Source organism: Pinus tabuliformis, chromosome 9 (genome assembly GCF_031772625.1).
Source record: "Pinus tabuliformis cultivar Carrire ecotype Pingquan chromosome 9, CPIR1, whole genome shotgun sequence".
Taxonomy (NCBI): domain Eukaryota; kingdom Viridiplantae; phylum Streptophyta; class Pinopsida; order Pinales; family Pinaceae; genus Pinus; species Pinus tabuliformis.
In genome coordinates, this window is record NC_142307.1 from 702,206,520 (window position 1) to 702,228,698 (window position 22,179).

The window sequence follows — 22,179 nt, forward strand, 5'->3', positions numbered from 1 at the left end:
TGATGAAGTCTCTGCTGTACTTTGCTGCTCATAATGAACGAAATCTGATCTTTTGATGTATTTCTTGAGTCGGTGGTGATGAAATCTATGGCTCATAAATGTTGCGTCGGCTCGAGGCTGGTTCTTTTCTCTTTCAGCCGTTCTGCTCATTAATACGGTTGTTGAGAAGTAATGGTGTAGCGCTGGATCTGATCTTCCTCCTTCGGGAGCACAAAAATAATTAAAGAGTGAAAAGATGGTAATGGCGGTGACTTAAAATATCGGGAATACATTTGGGGCGCCGGATTAGGACAAATAAGTAAAGTAGCTACTGTTGTTCTGTTCACTGCAGTTGAAATTATAATTTCAACACTCCCCTTTAATTTCAACTGCTGGGTTATCAATCATACCCAGACATTTTCTTAAAAACTCAAAACTCTTCTGATCTAATGGCTTTGTTAGAATATCCGCAACCTGTTTCTAAGTCCTGCAGTGTTGTAAAACGATTTCTCCATTGTTCACCAATTCTCTGATGTAGTGAAACTTTGTGTCTATGTGTTTTTTTCTCTTGTGGAATACAGAGTTCTTGGATAATGCAATAGCTGAGCTATTGTCACAAAAAATAACTGTTGTTGTTGTCTGCTCCTGGCATAGACTTCTCAACATTCTCCTCATCCAAACTGCTTGACACGCTGCTGCTGTAGCTGCCACATACTCTGCTTCTGCTATGGACAATGCCACAATTGGCTGTTTCTTGGAAGCCCATAAAATGGCTCCTGAACCTATGTGAAAAACGTAACCAGATGTGCTTTTCCGGTCATCTACACTTACAGCCCAATCACTATCTGTGTATCCAACTAAATCTGAACATTCTAAAACAGTATAAAATATGCCATACCTTTTTGTACCTTTAACATACCTCATAATTCTCTTTGCTGTCTGCTAATGTGTTTCTTTTGGCTTCTCCATGAATCTGGAAATTAAACTAACAGCATACATTATGTCTGGCCTAGTTGCAGTTAAATACATAAGGCTGCCAACTATGCTCTTGTACACGCTAGGGTCAAAATCCTTGCTGTTGTCCTCTTTGCTGAGTTTTAATCCCATCACTGTGGGAGTGATTGCTGCCTTGCTGTCCTGCATGTTAAATCTGCTCAACACTTCATTTACATATTTTGCCTGTGAAATAAAAATTCCATTTTTATTTTTGATCTACTTCTATTCCTAAGAAGTATCTCAGCAAACCCATGTCAGTTATCTCAAATTCTTATTTCATGACTGATTTGAAATTTTCAATGAGGTAGTCATCATTACTTGTAAAAATCACATCATCAACATATAACACAACAATTAAAATTTTACAGTCCTTTTCTTTGATGTAAACAGTGGGTTCTCCCTCACACTTCTCAAATCCGTTCTTTAGTAGATAGGAATCTATCCTACTGTACCACGCTCTTGGTGCTTGCTTCAGCCCATAAAGAGCTTTCTTTAATCTGCAAACTTTGTGCTCTTAGCCTTTCTTCTCATAGCCTAGAGGTTGCTCAATGTAAACCTTTTCCATTAATACTCCATTCAAGAATGTTGACTTCACGTCCATTTAGTAAACTTTCCATTTGTTTTGGCTGCTATGGACAACACTGCTCTCACGGTTTCCATTCTTGCAACCGGTGCGAAAGTCTCCTCATAATCTCTCCCATATTGCTGCTTGTATCCCTTGACAACAAGTCTTGCCTTGTGCCTTTTTATCTTTCCTTCAACATTACTCTTGGTCTTGTAGACCCATTTAACTCCAATGACTTCTTTACCTTTTGGTAGCTCAACTAAATCCCATGTCTTATTTTTTTCTATGGCATTCATCTCCTCATCCATAGCTTCTATCAATTTCTTATCTCTAATTTCTTCTTCGAAATGAACAGGGTCATCAACATGACAATACAAGGCAAACAGGGAATTCATACCTTCATCATAAATATCACTTAAATTTCTGAATTTCTTACCTCCTTCATTTGGTGTGCAAGTGCTTGTAGATGCACTTGAATTTCCTCCTTGTGGTGTGCTTGGAGAAGCACTCTCATTTCTCCTCAAGGGTGTCTCTTGCTGTTCTGGTGTTGGCGCTGCTGTTTGGGGATGTGATTCAACCAACTCCTCATCATCTTCATTATGAGACAAACAGTTTTTAACATTAACTGTTTTCTCTATGCTTCCATCCCAAGCTTCCTCCTCAATAAATTGAACATCTCTGCTCACAAAAAACTTCTTGGTGGATGGGATATATAACCTGTAAGCTTTGGATTCCTCACTGTATCCAATGAAAATACATTTCTCCCCTTTGCTGTCCAATTTCTTCCTTAGCTGATCTGGAATGTGTGCGTAAGCCACACAACCAAAAACTTTCATTTGGGTGACTCCTTGCTTTCTCCCACTCCATGCTTCTTCTAGCACTTTATTCATTACTACTTTTGTAGGACACTTATTCAAAATATATACTGCACAGTGTACAGCTTAAGCCCAATAATCATTTGGCAAATGCTTTGCCTTCAACATGCTCCTCGTCATATCCATGATTGTTCTGTTTTTCCTTTCAGCAATTCCATTTTGCTGCGGGGTGTACCTTACTGTAAATTGCTTATGAATTCCATTTTCTCTGCAAAAACGTAAAAATTCTTTGGAAATATACTCACCTCCTCTTGTCAGTTCTCAAAATCTTAATACGCAGCCCACTTTGATTTTCTACAAGTGCTTTGAAATTTTGAAATTTTTCAAACACTTCACTCTTATTCTTCAGAAAATAAACTCAAGTCTTTCTGGTAAAATCAGCAATAATTATTAGAAAATATTGGCTGCCTGCAAGTGATGGAGCTTGCATCGGTCCACATAAATCTGAGTGGATAATTTCTAAGGGTGCTTTTGCCCTTATGCTTTTTCCGGTTGGAAAACTCTCTGTGTTGTTTCCCCAATATACAACCTTCACAAAGGTTGTCTGGCTTTTCTATCAATGGTAATCCTCTTACCATTCCTTTTCTACTCAACAAATTAAGACCTCTAAAGTTGAGATGTCCAAATCTCAAATGCCACAACCAATTTTCATCCTTTGGTACGCTTTGGAGAGCCTCTTGTGTCACTGCTGCAATTATTTCTTTATTTTTCAAATCTGCCCTTATTCTGAGAGGGAACATCCTGTTCCTTGTCATCTTCACTTCAGCAATACAACGTTTGCTGGGTAATCTATCCACGATGGTGCATACATCATTCTCAAAGAAAACAATGTAACCCTTCTGAACAAGTTGTCCAATACTCAAGAGGTTACACTTCATTCCGGGAACATAATAAACATCTGCTATGGTTTTCTTTTCACCTTTCTTTGTAAATATTTTAACTTCTCCTTTTCCCATAACATAAATTTTACTATCAGTCCCAAGTGTGACTTGTGACTGCACACTCTGATCTAAAGCAGAAAACAGGGCTATGTTTCCTGTCATATGGTTGCTGCAACTAGAATCTAGAAACCATATATCCTCACTGTTTGTTTCAGCCATATTACAAACTAACAACACATTATCTTGACTGATATTTTCTCTAGTGATATTTGCACTAGATCTATTACTCATATTATGCTGCTTCTTCCTACATTCATTTGCAAAGTGCCCATATTTTTTACAATAATAACATTGGACATTGGATTTTTCATACCTTTGTCCTTGAGCATGATGTTGTCCACTTTGCTGGCTGCTGCCATGGCCTTGGTTCTGATTTGAATTGCTGCCTCTTCCTCTCTTGTTTCCTCTGCCTTGACCTCTTCCTCTTCCAAATGACATCTGGGTCTTGAAGGCTTGCTCTAGAGATGAGTTTTCATTTCTACTCAACCTTTGCTCATGTGTTATCAATGATGCATGAAGTTCATCAACTGAAAAATTTGAGAGATTCTTTGTCTCTTCTATGGTGGTGACAATCACATCAAACTTTGAGGGTAGGCACCTCAATAGTTTCTCCACAATCCTTCTTTCTTCAAGAGTTTTTCCATGAGACCTTATCTGTGTGACCAAACCAATTGCTTGTGTGAAGAATGAGTCAATATTGTCTGACTCCTTCATACGCAGGTTCTCAAAATCTTTCCTCAGCAACTATAGTTTTGCTGTCTTCACTCTCTCCATACCTTTATAGGCTGTCTTGAGAGTTTGTCATGCTTCTCTGGATGTCTTGGCTGCTGCTATCCTTGGAAACACACTCTCATGCACTGCTTGATATAAGAATACAAGGGCTTTTGAGTCCTTCTTATTGCTCTTCAACAACTCTTTCTCTGCCTGAGTTAATCCAATAAACTCTTCTTCATTTGCTGGCTCTTCAAATCCATATTCAACAAGTTCCCATAAATCTTGTGAGGCAAACAGGGCTCTCATGGTTATTGCCCAGTAGTCATAGTTTTTCCCATTGAATTGTGGAAGCTAGGTATTAAACATACCCACGCTGGTGCTGGCCATTCTTTCAATACTTGACTGTGTATAAAAAAAATCACTTAATTGTTTTCAACAACTACAAAAACTAAACTGAAAAATACCTTGACAGCGTTTTCTCTCTGCTGGATAATTTGCTGCAGCAAGAAATCTTCTTTCAGCTTCTTTGATGTCTTCAAAGAGCCTGGACAAGCTCTGATACCATGTCGGGAATTTCTGGTTATTCCAAACAAAATACAGTGGAAAAATCCTCTGTTTCCACTGTTGGGAATTTTCTGATAAATTCCAAAACAACAAAAAAAATATGAACAGAGAGTAATACTCTGTTTATGGGATTTCTGATAATTCAAAAACACAAGAACAGAGCATAAAATAATACTCTACTTTGCCTCAGGATAAAAAACTGATCAAAATAATACTCTGTTCTAATATAGCGAAAACAGAGAAAAAAATCGCTTTGCTGTAACTGGTGTTGCAGCAACGCAGTTTTTTTTTTCAGTTGCTGTTCGTGGTGTTGCAGCAACGTAATTTTTTGAGGTCAATTATTTTTCGACTTACGGTGTAACAGCAACGGTGATTTGACACAATAACTTTTGGTGTAATAGCAACGAAGATTTTTGACGCAATAACTTTTGGTGTAATAGCAACAGAGATTTTTGATGTCAAGCCTATTTTTTACTTACGGTGTAACAGCAACGCTCAAAAAGAAACTTCTATTTATAAAAATAAACTAACTGATAAAACTAAGTCTTCCTCACATTGAGGGATCTTCATAAAAGATTATGCTTAAGAGCATCTTCCTCTTGACAGAGGGATTACAGCAGGAACGTTTCAGTTCCACAAACCAGCTATCTCAGAAAATTACAATTTCAGCACTGTTGTGCAATACAAAAAAAACTCTCAATCTGTTTCCTCTGTTTTCTACTTCTATATATCTATTTCTATACTGCTGTGTCTGCATTTTATAGTGTGGGAAAGGGTCATCACCGCTTTAAATTGCTGATGAAGTCTCTGTTGTACTCTGCTGCTCATAATGAACGAAATCTGATCTTTTGCTGTATTTCTTGAGTCGGTGGTGATGAAATCTATGGCTCATAATTGCTGCGTCGGCTCGAGGCTGGTTCTTTTCTCTTTCAGCCGTTTTGCTCATTAATACGGTTGTTGAGAAGTAATGGTGTAGCCCTGGATCTGATCTTCCTCCTTCGGGAGCACAAAAATAATTAAAGAGTGAAAAGATGGTAATAGCAGTGACTTAAAATATCGGGAATACATTTGGGGCGCCGGATCAGGACAAATAAGTAAAGTAGCTTCTGCTGTTCTGTTCAATGCAGTTTAAATTATAATTTCAACAATTTCATTTCAAGCGGGACTGTGAGTTTGAAATTTTGAGCGGGATTGCGAGTTTGAAATCTTGAGCACGGAGGTTTCGTTGAATGTCTGTAGGTGGACAGTGCATTTTCATTAACTACATCCACTTGCATTAAGTACATCCAAGTGATTAAGTCGGAGCAGAGGAGCCTGTCAGAGCGGGAGGTGGATGGAAACCGCCGCAAAATAAATCATGATGTATGGGCATGTATGTTACTATGCATGCATGTTGGTGAATCACTAAGGCAATCATTGCCTTAGTGACTTGTTTTTAGGTGTTGCCCTTTATCAATCGAGCTTTCGGATTGCCGCCTCAGGCCGGACTCAAATTGGTCATGGCGTCCCGACCCCGGAACTTGAGGGCCGCTCTATCGTAAGCCATGGCAGTGTCTTCCTTCTTGTTGAACGTTCCCAACCAAACGCGCTGGTGTTTCTCGTAAATCTGCGCATCCCATAGCCCATTGGGCTGCGGAACCACGCCCTTGTACTGAGACGATTGCAGCTTACTAGCTTGCTGCAACGACATTAATGAATATCTTCTCAGATCTTCAAATTCGTCCGACTCTCCGTCCTATTCGGTACCAAGTTTATTCCTCTGCCCAGTTTCTCTAGCCCTCGAACATTCTTTCCCTTCAATCTTGCCAAAACCCAATCCTTACTGGCCTTCCTCCAACTCTAGCTGCCTTTCGTTGTCTGAGAAACCCGTGACAGAAGGGGTGAGTTCTTACGTCAAAGCGTTGCCCACTTCATTGTCTTGATTGATTTCAGTGGAATAGTCACCCTCTATTGCGTCTTTCATCGTCCTCTCTTGAACTTCAACACAGGTAGGGTTAGATGGAGAAGTACTCAGCGTCCATAGGACCGTACGCCAAGCTTAGAACCACGTTGGGACGGTTCATCTCCGACTTCCACAGAGTGTTTGGAGCAAGAGACCTCTTGGCTTGACCATGCAAACTCATCATAAGACACAGACTTGAAGCTTTCGACGGCAATATATAAGTTAATGATGGGGACTCACAAACCTAGTAGACATCAACAGCCAAAGACGTCGCAGTTCTTGATGTCATGTTCATTTGATCTGTCGATTATAGATATATTATTATATTCTTTGAAAGACAATAATTGAGCATCAAATATTCTTTTGAAAGGTTGGCAATAATATCAACGAATCTAAAAGGGCTCCGCCACAAGTTGTTTCAGAGGATAGGAATGCATATAGAACATATATAAAACACCACGACCACCTATAATACAATGTTGGCATATTCTAACAATGGGTAGCAAAGCAAAGATTCAGATTTTTTCATTTAGTCCTCTGACAACTTTCCACTCGGTAAGAGGGTTCAGATGCATGAGGAAATCCTGTCAATTACATATACCATATTATATATGCACCCTACTTACAGAACAGGATTTATCCGGCTGGGACCTCCTGACGCTAGTCGCGACTCCCTTCTTTTTGTCCACTTTCTCGCTCGGGTTGGGAGTTGTGGGGACGAATCTTGTTCCCTGTTCTGCAGATGGAAGCTATATTTGTTCATCTATTGCAATTGCTCCACTTAAAACATGCTATGCAATTTGATATTTCCTCCGATTGTTATGCTGTATATAACTTTTATCTACATCAATCGAACGAGGTTTTGATGGTTTATCGCATAGTTATCAATTTTGGATTTGATTTTATATATATAAATGTGAATATATATATATATTAGCAAAATTATGATATATATAGTAAATGTGATTAATAAAAATATTATTTATTAATTATATTTACTTATTAATCATATTTACTAATATAATTATACTAAAATGATTAAATATTTTAAATAATAAATTTATTAAATATAATAAAAATAAAAATAAAATTTTTCCAAACAACATATATAGGAAACTTGGAAAAATATATATATATATATATATATATATTCTTTCATTTAACAATGATACCTTTATTCATTTTCTTATTAATTATTTGTTTCTTTTCAACTTATTTCACTAATTCTCTATTTTCCAGTTTATATCCCTTCCCAGCAAAAGTGAAATTTGAAGAAAAAGCAAGTGAAATTTGAAGAAAAAGCAAAAGTGAAATTGAAAAAGAAAATTCCAATTTCACTATTACTTTCTATAATCTTTACTTCCATATACACACAACTATCTATTTATACTTACAAAATACTTCCATTAGCATCGTATACCCATGAAATATCAAACTCGTCATAATACCATGATTGCCATTTTTATTTAATTTACTAAAATTATTGATTGTAGTATGGAATGGCATACAAAATACAATATTTTTATATATTTATTAAATATTTTATAGATTTAAAATTTTATTTTGTAATTGCCGTAGTTTGATTTTATTTATAAATTTTGTTTTAAGTAATAGTTAATTTATCAAAACCTTATAATCATATAAAATTCCACTGCTCTGCTCTCTTGATCACATAAGCTTTAAAAAGAACCCCAACCTTGATACCTTGACTGGACCAGTCCCTACAAAAATATTTTATATATATTAGATTCTATAACCTGCTGTCGATCGCATCAAGGTTTCAGTCTGCCTGGTACTTATGTTGAAGCCCATCGGTATAAAGGTTTGACTACTTACTAGCGTTGGTTCAGATCGGTATACATCCGCGGAAGGAGATAATTTGTAGTCCAATGTCACGAGGCACGTGCCCGAAAAATCAGACTGATATTGCAATCACATGCTCCTTTTCCTGACACCAGGCGAAAGTGCACCCTTAGAGTCTCTGTGGAGTTATGTAAAAGGGATGTGACCCAAACTGGAACCTCTGCGGAGTCATGCGGATAAGATGATCGAGTGGCTTTAATTTCCCCTGAGCAATAAATCTTAATGTCACTATTTATCACACCATCCACTGGGAGACACCTCTTTTACTTTAAATTCTTGTCTTTTATATATATATATAAAACACCATCCACCGGCGGACACATTTCAAAGCCCTCCTCTACGTAGTATGCGCATCATAGTGAGATCACGAAAGAGGCTAGATGTGTATCAGTCCAGGCCTATGTATACCCCTTAAATGATAGGGAAAGGCCCTATTGAAAACGTTCAGCGGGCCCGTCACTGCTTGCTTGGCTTTACAGTAGACTAATCGGGCTGAGTAGCCGGCGGCTGCTGAACAGCCCGGGTAATAATAATCCCGAGGCAGAGGTCATGGTAGCGTCTTTCGGGACGTCATACACAGTGGAATTCAGAAAACAACTGCAAAATAAAACATGGAGGGACGATTACAAAATCATCCCTATATACGGGACAGAGACCTTATCCCCTGTTGTCACGAGATTGTTCCCGAAGTTTTGTTTTAAATATTGAAGCGTAAATTTTATGTTAAAATTTTATATTACGACGGTTAAAGTGACAAGATTTTTAAACCTGTAATATTGGAATTGTATATTGCCATTTTAAAATGGAAAAATATATAAAAATACATAAATACATAAAAATATCACGTTTTCCCTGCTTCAGTGATAGGCAGCTTTTATTAATATATATATATATATATATATATATATATATATGGAATATTTTACTGAAACCTGGTTCACGTGATAACGTAAATAATTCTTTTCAAAGGAAATTTAAATTTGAAGCGTAATAATTATTACTTAAAATGTAAATTAAAAATATTTATCTAATTTTATATTAGTGTTGGTTTTTAATTTTAAATTATTATCTAATTTAAATTTTGAATTTTATATTCTTTGATAACAAAATAATCGGTAATTAAACTACACTCCATAAATATCTAATTTTAAATATCCCATTGTAAAAAAAAAAAACCTATTACACGTTAATATATTTTAATAATTAAAATATATTATTCTGAAATTAAGCACAGATAGATTCACACAAAATTCCAGAATATGTTAGAGCATAGCCTCGAACCCCATTGTGAATACGATTTATCTGGGCTTAAATAAATAAAATAAAATATATATCACTCGGCTTAACACATTTCAAATATGATATTATATTTTCTTGAATATTGATCATTTTTTTATATTTTTGTCGAAGTTAACAGTCATGACAATCATTGTGGACCAGCATTATTAAATAAATATATTAAAATAATGGTGTTTGATTTGAAAAACATGTGTAATGTGATGTTATATTCTCAAAGTTTTTAATTAAAATACAAAATAAAAAGAGGTTTATAAATTGTTAAAATTTAATTAAAATAATTTTAGAAAGTATCGGATTGTTTATATTTTTAGATTGAATAATGTTCTTATTTAGGTCAACTTTTCAAGGACTATTAGAAATTTTCTTGGTTTGGTGAAAGACTCTACTGAAAGGAAGGACATGAAAGGTGCTTACTTGTTCCATGTTCCTGTGGTACTCTATATATTGGAGAAATAAGTCGATCAATTAACCATAAGATCATTGGAGAAACAGGAAGATCAATTAACCAGAGGGTCCATGCACGAGACACAAATAAGGCTAACCAAAATATTATTGGAGAAACACGCCGATCAATTAACCAGAGGGTCCATGACCATGCAACATAAATAAGGCACAATCGCTCCCACTCATCATCTCTGGCTGAGCATGCAGAGTAATCCAAACACCGTGTTTGTATTGAATATTCTGGAGTCATTGTTAGGGTTGACCATTTCCACCATAGAAAGCTTATGGATGCTATTGAGATTGAAAAGCGTGTTAGAAATCTCGATAGAGATCATGGTTGGAAGTTGGGTAAAAGGATTCTGACCCTCTCCTTATGATCCTTTTGTCTCCTTTTCCCATCTTTATTTTTCCCTTTTTCGTTATATATGTATATCTACTCAAGCTCATTAGTACTTTATTTGATGTAATTTCCCTCTTCTCTATATCATATGTCCTTATTTTGAATTTTCTTTTACCTTCTAAACTTAATTAAAATCAATTATTAAACTCCTAATTACTTCAATAATATATAGCCTCTCTTTACTTTATAATAATAACATATAGATCTAAACCTTATTAGTTTTTGATATTATTTATAAACTCACTGTAACTGTTTTTACCCTTATTATTATTTATGAGTATAACTAAATTTATGATATTAATTAATCTCTATCCCTTTTAGATTAACCTTATTGGTTATATTTGAGATTATGTTGGATGTAAATCTCATAACCTAATTATTTTTTAATATTACATAGCAACTATTTTTAACTTATTCTCAAACCACCTTATAACTTTATTATTATTTAATAACAAATATTTTATTAATTACTTACTCTTAACCTCTTTATTAATTTTCTTAACAATATCCATACTTCTAACTTCTACTTTATAACTAAATTTAGAATTTTAAACAGTTTATAACTAATTTTACAATATTAAATCTACCTTTTCAAATAAAAAATTTATTTACTTGTTTTACTAATCTCCAACAGCTAACTTCGGGCAATGATGCATCCTTACTATTTATTCATGAAGATTGTATGATTTTTTCACCTTCTGAACGTGGACCAAATTTTAATTATGTGATTAATCTGAAAGACATTTATTTACAACATAGATCACAAAAAACTCAAATCTAAAATATATATAATTTCAATTTTAAAATTTTAATTTTTTTAAAATAAAAATAAAATATATTATTATTAGTATTTTTAAATATAATTTTTTAAAAAGTTTTTTTTTTTTAATATAATTTTTATATTTATCAAATATAAAATATTATTTTATTTTAAATTTTTATTTTTATGGAAATTAATATTTTATTAATTTTAATTTTATGAAAATAATAAATTATGCATTTTCAAAATAAAAATAAATGTAATAATTTCCAATATAATATAAAATTAAATTAAGAATAAACTATTAAAACAATTATGAAATAAAAGTTAGTTGAGTTGGTCAAGTTCACATTAATAAGACATTTTGTTAGTCGAATTAGTCAAGTTCACATTAATAAGACATTTTGTTAGTAGAATTGGTCAAGTTCACATTATTAAGATATTTTTTTTTGTTAATTAGAAATCATAAGATCAATTCTCTTTAACTTTTTAGCCACTATATATCTTCCGCATCTATAAACCACATAAAAAACAATAAGATCAATTCCCTTTAACTTTTTAGCCACTATATATCTCCCGCATCTATAAACCACACATTAAAAAAAACAAAAAAACCAATAAAATTATATGAATTGAAATATCTTTTAATATAGATATACAAAATAATTAAGGTGATTATTTTAAAATAAAATTTTTGAGAAATATAAAAATTACAATTATTTATTTTAATTTAAATTATATAAGATAATTTTAATGAATATTAATTTTTTTATTTTCTATGTGATATTAATTTTCTTATTATCTATGTTTTTTATTACAATTATAAAAATAAATTTAAACTAAATAAATAAAGTCCCTACTTGGTGCGGTACCGGCCCCTCTTCACTTGGTCATCCACTTGAAAGTAGCATGAGTGAGCTTGGACACATGGGGGCACACAAGGTAGGATGTGCACTGGTTTCAGGGAATACACCCAGTGGATATTTAAGGCATGTATGAGGCTCTTTTAGCAACAAAGCAGCGGGAGAATCCCGGTGGATATTAGGGATTGCATGAGGGCAAGCATGGAACTGGCTGGGTGTACAATGCTTGTCCAAGAGGGAGGCGGACACAAAAGAAAGAGGGTATTTATGGTCGTAAAGAATCGGTGTTTGTGTGGTACGCATAATGCTGGTGTAAGATAAGGTGGTAAATATGTCTCTTAAAGAATCAGTGTCTATGTGAGGTGCACCCTGGTGGGGTAAAATGAGGTGGTAAATATGCCTCTTAGTGGGATTGAGATTCAATGACAAACAATCCAACAGTCACTGATGTGAGGCGGCCGCCATATACATATATGCATATCTGAAATGAAATGAACCAGAAAACTTGCATATAAAATTCTTTTCCATTTCTTAAACAATCTCAGATCATGAAGATATCATATTCAAAATTTATTTTTCATGTTCCAGTTCTCAGGGCGCCAAGTACGCGACCAGATAATCATAATCATTTGACGTATTAAAAATTATTAGTAGGAGAATGTAACACTCCAAAAATGGCATTTAAAAATCAATGAGAACTACTAAGTAACTCTTTAATAGATGTTTAAATTAAATTTTAATTGTTTTGATGTTGACATTAAATGATTGAGGTTGGAAGACCAAGAAACATTTATCATGGTTATCTTGTGATTACCTAAATTATTGGTACTTTACTTTAATAGAATGAAACTGTTTTGTTTTAGTTAAAAGAATGGTTATCAAGAAACAATGAACCTTCTACCTAAACAGGAAAATATAGAGAGGGGAGGAGCACAGACAATCCCATCCTAGAGCTAGGTGAAATAAACCGGTTGGAGGGTTGCTCCATACTCTCGAACAGAGAGTATTGAGATGCAGGCTGGATAGGAGTCTTGAGGCCTTCGAGAGTACTGAGATGGAGGCTGGACAGGAGTCCTAAGGCCCATAGTACTGACTGTAACTTGATCGATATAATCCAACATTGAAGGTAGAAGCCCATAGCACTGACTGTAATTGGATTAGCCTTCGAGAGTACTGAGATGGAGGCTGGACAAGAGTCCTGAGGCCCATAGTATTTACTGTAACTCGATTGATATAATCCAGCATTGAAAGTAGAAGCCCATAGCACTGACTGTAATTGGATATAATCCAGCATTGAAGGTAGAAGCCTATAGTACTCACTGCAATTGGATATAATCCAGCGTTGAAGGAAGAAAGTGCTCGGGGAGTACTGAGATGGAGGCTAGACAAGAGTCCTGAGGCCCATTGTACTGACTATAACTCGATATAATCCAGCATTGAAGGTAGAAGCTCATAGCACTGACTGTAATTGGATATAATCCAGCATTGAAGGTAGAAAGTGCGGATATAATCCAACATTGAAGGTAGAAGCCCATAGTATTGACTGTAATTGGATATAATCCAGCATTGAAGGTAGAAAGTGCTCGAGGGAGTTTGGACGTGATTTCCAGACTCGTGGTTGGGAGGAGAGACTTTCTGAAAAATATTACTATTGTTATTAATGTTTAAAAGGAATAGGTAAGTAAGCCGAAAAACCTCTAAGCTTCAGTATTGTCTGTGTATTTGTTCTAGATTGTAGAACTATAATTGTGTAGTATTGAATGTGTTTAAAGCCAAGAAACCTCTAAACTTCAATATTGTCTATGTATTTGTTCTAGATTGTAGAACTATAATTGTGTAGTATGGAATGAGTTTACATATGGTAAATGGCAGAGGTTATCCTTAATTTACAAAGTAGATAAACCAATAAAACATAGGATTCACTCCTGTGTAAAAGTGAACTATATAATAAGCATCAGACTTAATATAATGGAGTTATTTTTGTGAAAAACTGAAACAGTAGACAACACATGATATATATTCGGATGATTGAATAGTAAAACAGAGAAATTTTCAAATATATAGATATGCTATGATCTCTCTATCAGATTTAAGAATAAATATAAATGTTATTGTAGTATTAGTCAAAAAGGCCAAACACTTGATAACAAAAATACTCCCTAAGTCATATAAAGAATCATTTGATACAAATGTTATGACAGCCAAAACCCTCAGCGAAGTCATTTCATATAATAAACTACAGAATGGTGAAATGTCATATAAAGAATCATTTGATACAAATGCTATGGCAACCAAACCCTTGGTGAAGTCATTTCATATAATAAACTACATAATGGTGAAATATAAATACTGCAACAAATTATTTACGCTCGACATTGGAACAACTTCAAAGAAGAAAACACAGAATGAACAATTTATAGTGGTTATCTTAACCTAGACCATTAAGAGAAGAACACTCAACGAAACCCTACAATAGCAGGATAGAACAACTATCTAAAGTCTCAACTCCAACCTGTAACACAACTGAGAGGCTGTAAGCCTTCATGAATTTAATAGCCGCAGACCCCGACTCTAATTCATCCATAAGACCATGTACCTGCAAGAATACATATCAGAGTTTAGTGAATGTAATACAATCTGTAACCTTACCTCAACATTAGCATTCTTGCAATTGAAAATTGGGATTTCTTACCTGGGTATGAAGTAGACTTGTGCCGAGGCTATAACTTGCCAAAGCGAGGAAGTGTTTTAGTGCCCAGGTCCATACTAAATTCAAGGAAAGAAGAAATACTCCAGTAGTAAGTTTGCAATAACCATAAATTACTAAACGCACCGTGACAGTGACAAAGAAGTTACCTTCATTCGACGTTCCAGAGTGTTGGCTTCCTACCGCCATCGCTACAACACCTGAATCTACCCCTGAAAGCGAGGTAGGACAATAGGGTTATGACAAAGTTAAACACCCTTGAACCGATGTTATTACACCAAGTCCGAATGAATATACTACTAAACTTAGAGTTGAGGCATACGTGCTTTGGGAGGTGCCATATCCACCTCCACATTCAAACTAGAACCCTCCAGGCGTAGCAATGAACTCCGAGAGAAACCCCGACGACATTAGAGAAACGCAGAAGAGCAATGTAGAAGACTCAACAACAGTGACAATGAACCATCAGAGGCGCGGAGGCGGGAGTTTGGTTAGAGAAACAAGTGTTAATCCTTCTCCACCATCAGATTGATAGCAGAGGATCAATGGTGCTAGGAAGAGCCATATGTCAAGACAGTACAACAGTACCACTCCTCGGGGTAGGTTGTTCGTGTTGGGTATACGAACAAAGTCCCACATTTATTAGAAGTGGTAGAAGTGGGAAGGATCATGGGTATATAAGGATGAACAAATATCTCCATTGGTATGAGGCCTTTTGGGGTAAAGCCCAAAAACAAACCCATAAGGGCTTAGGCCCAAATTGGACAATATCATACCATTGTGGAGATATGTGGTGTCCATAGTCCCAACAAGTGGTATCAGAGCCAAGTTCGAGGTTACCCAAGTGGATGAATCCTCGGAATGCCGAACAAAGATGGTGAGCCCCCGTGAGCCTGTGGATGAGCTCGGTTAAACAGGCGGTGTGCTCCGGATTCTTCATGGACGTGTCTTGCCTACCGACACGGTGAAGAGGAGTTGACCTGGGATGGAGCAAGCTCTCGAGACAGGTGGTGCTACCATGTAAGGCGTGTGCTTCCAACGCATTGGAGCGGAGAACCCTGGTTGGTAGAGAGGGGAGAATCCTGCGGATGGTTTGAGGGGAGGCTCGATGGTCCTTTGTTCGAGGGGAGGATTGTTGGGTATACGAACAAAGTCCCACATTTATTAGAAGTGGTAGAAGTGGGAAGGATCATGGGTATATAAGGATGAACAAATATCTCCATTGGTATGAGGCCTTTTGGGGTAAAGCCCAAAAACAAACCCATAAGGGCTTAGGCCCAAATTGGACAATATCATACCATTGTGGAGATATGTGGTGTCCATAGTCCCAATCATATGCGAATGCCAGATAAGCGAGCCATGCCCTAGAAGGTTACACTCATTAAATTCAAAATATCTCCGTTCAGATCCTTTCACTTGAGCATTGAAGTGTAATTGGCATCATATACGATCAACCTATTATCTTTATAAATATCATTAATTACTTTTTATAGGTATGTTCCAAGTCACAAAGGGATTAATAATTATGATCGTGAGATTGTAAGGATATCAAATAATTTTTTTTGTTTTTTAATTCGATGTAATATGCAAGGTTATAAAAATCTGTATTTAGTTGTTAGAAAATATAAAAAATCCCTCTCAGTGAAAGTTGTCAAATGTTTCATAATTTTTTTTTATAAATATTTTCTTAAAAGTATTTAAAAATTAGTAAACTGTTTTTTATAGACTAAAAAGTTAAATATATAATCTTTAAAATAAAAATAAAAATAAAATAACTTATTACTAAATTATTTGATAATGAACTATAAAGTTTGAATTGTGATTGGATTTGACATTTTAAAAATAAAATAAAACTAAATTTTAATATATTAAATAATACCTAGATATTAATGTTTAGATATTCACCGTGCATTCAGCAAATTACTAGCAAAAATTAGAGTTTCAGAGATATATTTTTTGGGCTTTACATATCTCTTGCATTATATTTACCTTTACATGATTCATGTGGAATAAGTGTATGGTTTGGGGAATTTAAAGCTATTATTTTGTAAAGAACTTAGTATTGTAGTATTTGGTCAAACCACAGAGGATTTAATAGCAATGCATGGATAATCAGTTTGGAGATGACATGAGATAGTTAATTTTGTGAAGTGATATAGAGGAAAAAACCAAATAGCAATGCATGGATAACCAGCTTGGAAATGATATGAGATAATTCATTTTGTGAACTCATGTAGAGGAAAAAACCAAATAGCAATGCATGGACAACTAGCTTGGAAATGACATGAGATAATTCATTTTGTGAACTCATGTAGAGGAAAAAACCACAACGAACATAGATGGAAAAAAATCATGAATCAAGCCTTGGTGTGAACATGTTGTTGAAATAGCAATAACCAAAAAAACAAAAATACTTTTGGAGATGGAAATTTGTAAATTACATGTAAATGAGAAAACCACTCTGAAAGTTAATGAGGTATCTGAGGTAAAGATGTAAATGATAGGGAATAACAAGGTTTTCCGAAATAAATCCAAAGGTTCAAACTCAAAATGAAAATATCTTATAATAATAAAATAATTATAAAACCCCATACACATAAATTATATATACATGATTTATCCTAAAACACTACAATGCGAAGAAAGCCATTTAACAATAGATATATCTATTTATCATTAATTTAAATGCAACTAAAGCCTATTAACACCTTGGCCCTCACCAAGTGAGCCATTTGCTCCATTTTAACGCATTACCATAGAGAATGCCCAAACTTTAAAAGTATTACCTAAATTACAGGCTCATTACCTCATATCACCCATACTAAGTAACTAAAAACACATTAACTTTTAGCACAAAACACTCATACTCATACTAAGTGCATAAAAACATTCTAACCCTTTTACTGAGTCAATTTTACCGGATAAAATGCGCAAGAAATTCCAAATTATCGGAAGTCTTCGTTCGTATCCGTGGGAGACCTTTCGCACTTTTCCCTTGCAGTCTCGCTTATTAAGTACGGCCTATTATTTCTTATTTCCATACATGGCGCTGTAGTAGCTTCGTCATGGGACAAGGAAGGGATGGGAAGATTTCTCACCGTAAATTGGGCTATAGTGACGATCACTAAGATTCCGTCAAACTCACTCCAAAAAGTCTTACTCCTTTCTTGGTCGCAGGATCCAGACTCCATGTCGCTTTGTGTTCCGGGGTCTCCAATTCTTGTGCCGCGGAGAGCTGAGAAGGGTTCACAAAAGGATGCAGTGGTTTGATATTTGTACTTCCTTCGCCGGAATTGAGCGAGTTGTGGAAGCTGCCTTGGTCTGCTTGTTTGGCGGGCGGCTCCGAGAAACAGAAAGAAAACTCTCCGTTGAGAGGAGATGCCGGGATATGACACCACAGGTGCTCAAAATTACCCACTTTTTTCACCAAGGGAGGCATATAATTAGAGTTGAACTGCGTAAACGCTTCGGAATTTCTAGAACTGGGCCACACGAAGGGCAACCATTGAGCGTTACCGACGACAGTTGTCTGGGTTCCGGAATTGAAACTATTCGAGGACAACGAGCCTTTCATGGGATGCACAAATTCCGCTTTGGATTGGGGGCCGACTCCAAGTTGGGGTCGAACCGATGCCCTGTGTCTCCAACTGATGTAGAGCTGGTGAGGCTCCGACGATCCCCTGTGAAACGAAACAAAGTCCCCGACCTCCAATTTCTTGTCCTTCACAAACCGACTCCATCCTTTGGTCAGCACGTAGCTCTGGCTGCTCTTCCAATACGAGTAACGGAAACGCCAGATTTTCCCCATGTTATCCTCGAAATTCAAGAGCGATCCCTTCTCGCTGGAATCTATGACCAAAGGGAAATATTTCTCAGCATGCAGCTTGGGAATAACAAGACGATTCAGTTTTCCCACGTCACTGGGCGTGACGGCCTTGTCGAAAAGGTGCTCTCGAAGAAGACCAGCCATGGCAGAATTTCCGTTTCCGTCGTCCGGCCACCCGGTTCCCGTCCTTCTCTGGCCGGGCGCTTCCGACTTTTGCTCCTCGTTATTCGTACAGGACCGCCAAGCTGCCGTCATCATGATCCTCTTGCTATGATGTTCAAATTCTTCATCGTAACTGTGCTTTCGAAGCATGTCGACGATTTGTTCCTTGGTGTGCTCCCTCATGAATCGGGCTTCCTGATTGCCGCCTCGGGCCGGACTGAAATTGGTCACGGCGTCCCAATCCCGGAACTTGAGGGCCGCTCTGTCGTAAGCCATGGCAGCGTCTTCTTCCTTGTTGAACGTTCCCAACCAAACGCGCTCGTGTTTCTCGTAAATCTGAGCACCCCATCGGCCATTGGGCTGCGGAACCACGCCTTTGTACTGAGACGATTGCAGCTTACTAGCTTGCTGCAACGACAGTAATGAATATCTCCTCAGATCCTCAAATCCGTCCGACTCTCCGGCAGATTCCGGCACCACGTTTACTCCGCTGCCCAGTCTCTCCAACTCTCGAACATTCTTTCCCTTCGATCTCGCCGAAACCCAATCTTTGAACTGACCTTCCTCTAACTCTAGCTGTCTTCCGTTCCCTGAGAAACCCGTGACAGAAGGGGTAATTTCTTCCCTCATGGCGTTGCCCACTTCATTTTCTTGATCGTGTTCGGTGGAATAGTCACCCTCTATTGCCTCTCTCATCATCTTCTCTTGAACTTCAACAGAGGCGGGGCTAGATGGAGAAGTATTCTTCTTGCTGCAAATGATAGAACTCATTTCAGCGTGCATAGGACAGTACGCCAAGCTTAGAACCACGCTGGGACAGCCCATCTCCGACTTTCACAGAGTGGTTGGAACAGCAGACTTCCTGTCTCCACCATGCAAACTCATCATAACACACAGACTTGAATCTCTAGACCACAATGCGGTTCTCTACTGCAATATATAAATTAATGATGGGGACTCATGTGCTCATAAACCTAATAGACATTAAGAGTCAAAGACGCCGCAGTTGATGATTTCATGTTCTATGTTATTATTATATTTTTTGGAAGACAATAATTGAGCATCAAATATTATTTGAAATGTTGGCAATAATAATTAGGAATCTAAAAGGGCTCCGCCTCAGGTTGTTTAAGATGTTATTTTATATTGACGGAATATACACCGAACATATAAAACACGACCACCACCTACAACCACCTATAATACAATGTGGGCATATTCTAACAAATGGGAGCAAAGCAGGATTCAGAATTTTAACGAAGTTTACCCTGCCGTTCGCTTGTATTTAGTCCCATCTCTGTACTCGGTAAGAGGGTCCACAGATATAATGAGGAAAACTGTCAATTCCATATACCATATTATATATGCACCCCACTTGCACAGCAAGATTTTATCCGGGGGGGACCTCGTGACGCGAGTCGTGACTCCCCTCTCTGTCCATTCTCTCACTCAAGTCTCCTCTCGCTGTCGACTCTCTCAGTCAAGTGGGGACGACTCCTGTTCCCCAGATGGAAGCTTCCGAATTTTATATTTGTTCATCCATTGCAATTGCTCCCGAATTTTATATTTGATATTTGCTGTATAAAACACTTATCTAAATCAATCGAATGCAGATTTGATTTGATGGTGTTTTTCTTTCCTTTTATTGTTTGTCTGTATGTTACGCAGATGGGAATGACAAATTAAATTTATTTAATGAGAGGTTTAAAATTCCTGTGGAAACCGTTGTTGTGGGAAGGGTTGTTAGCTTATAGGCTTTTTAGAGAATTTTCCAATGTTTATATATATATAGAAATAGACATTTCAAAATTTTAATTGGAGTCAAAATAAACGATTATATCACTTTTTGAAAGGCATTCGCATTTCCAAACCTTAATTGGAATATCTTCCTGATAAAAAGTAATGACATCACCTTTGCTCATGAAGATAAATCTAATTAAAGATCAGAAACATCATCAACATTTCTAAAAAGATGAACACTCACGGTAGATCATAAAAAAAAATCTGGCAATCTAAAAAACCCTTAATTTAATTATATTTATGAAATTACTTTACATATTATTAAATAACAAATGGTTTATATATATATATATATAAATAATATAAATTATTATTTTAGAAAATGCATCATGGTTTATGAAATAGGTCGTAAGTTTATGAAATTAATTTGTGATGAATATGGAATTATAATACAGGCTATCGAATCAAATGAAAAATAGCATTATGATTTATGAAATAGATCGTGAGTATATGAACGTAATTTGCGAAGAAAAATAAAGGCATAGTTGCTGAAGAAAATGGGTGAGTACTTGAGTTTTCCACGCTCCTGTAGGCGAGGCGTTCATCAGCCAGTTATTAAGTGGCTGTGTTAGTTTAATTGATTAATGGAGTCGACCCTGGACAGACTTTGTGACTGAACGTAGAACGTAACTTACCAATATTATTGCATATGATATATGTGTGATACATTTATTGATGTACAGTGAAGTTTCCTGATTTTGTTCGATACCTTTATTGCTGTATTGCGAAGTTAGTTGATTTTGCATATGATTGATGACTGATACGTTTATTGCTGCGCTGTTTGACGTATACCTTTATTGCTGTATTGTGAAGTTAGTTGATTTTACATTGGATTCTACCAGCTGTCGATCGCATCAAGGTTCCATTCTGCCTGCTACTTATCTTGAAGTTCATCTGTATAGAGGTTTGACTACTTACCAGAGTTTGTAGTCCATTGTCACGTGCCAGAAAAGTCCAACAATCACAAGCATGTGACAAGCACACAGGGACTTATTTTGTCTGGACACCGAGCGAAAAGGCCCTTTTGTCTGCAATAAATCTGATTCAATTTCATTATTTATATATATTATTTATCACACCATCCACTGAGAGACACCTCTGATATTTTAAGTTCTTTTCTCCGATATATATATATATATATATATGTATATACCATCCATCCATCCACTGGGAGACACATTTCAAATCCCTCTTCTACGTAGTATGTGCATCATAGTGAGATCACGGAAAGAATAGGGAAAGAACCTAAGAGACGGTAAATTTTGAATTATTACATTGGAACCTACTGAAGTGAGAATTTTTCAAATTGTAAAATTGGAATTGTATATTGTTTAATTTTAATGGAAAAATAGATCAAATTGGAAAACGTTAAAAAAAAAAAATGGTTAATAAAAGAATAATAATAGTTTTTTTATAATAATAATAATAAATATTATAAAAAAAAATAACAAATAACTGGAGACCTGTCTTTTCTCCCTT

General features: G+C 36.0%; 1 protein-coding gene and 1 pseudogene across 1 annotated transcript; both read right to left on the minus strand.

Moving 5' to 3' along the window:
* LOC149150604 (putative AP2/ERF and B3 domain-containing protein Os01g0140700) overlaps positions 1-6,597 on the minus strand; it is a 41,737-nt pseudogene extending 35,140 nt beyond the window's left edge.
* An 11,046-nt stretch (positions 6,598-17,643) lies between these two features.
* Positions 17,644-19,880, minus strand: LOC149150605 (uncharacterized). Its single transcript, XM_089439673.1, has one exon. The coding sequence runs from the start codon at positions 19,723-19,725 to the stop codon at positions 18,037-18,039; it is 1,689 nt and encodes a 562-aa protein (XP_089295799.1). The 5' UTR covers positions 19,726-19,880; the 3' UTR covers positions 17,644-18,036.
* Between the last annotated feature and the right edge of the window lie 2,299 nt (positions 19,881-22,179).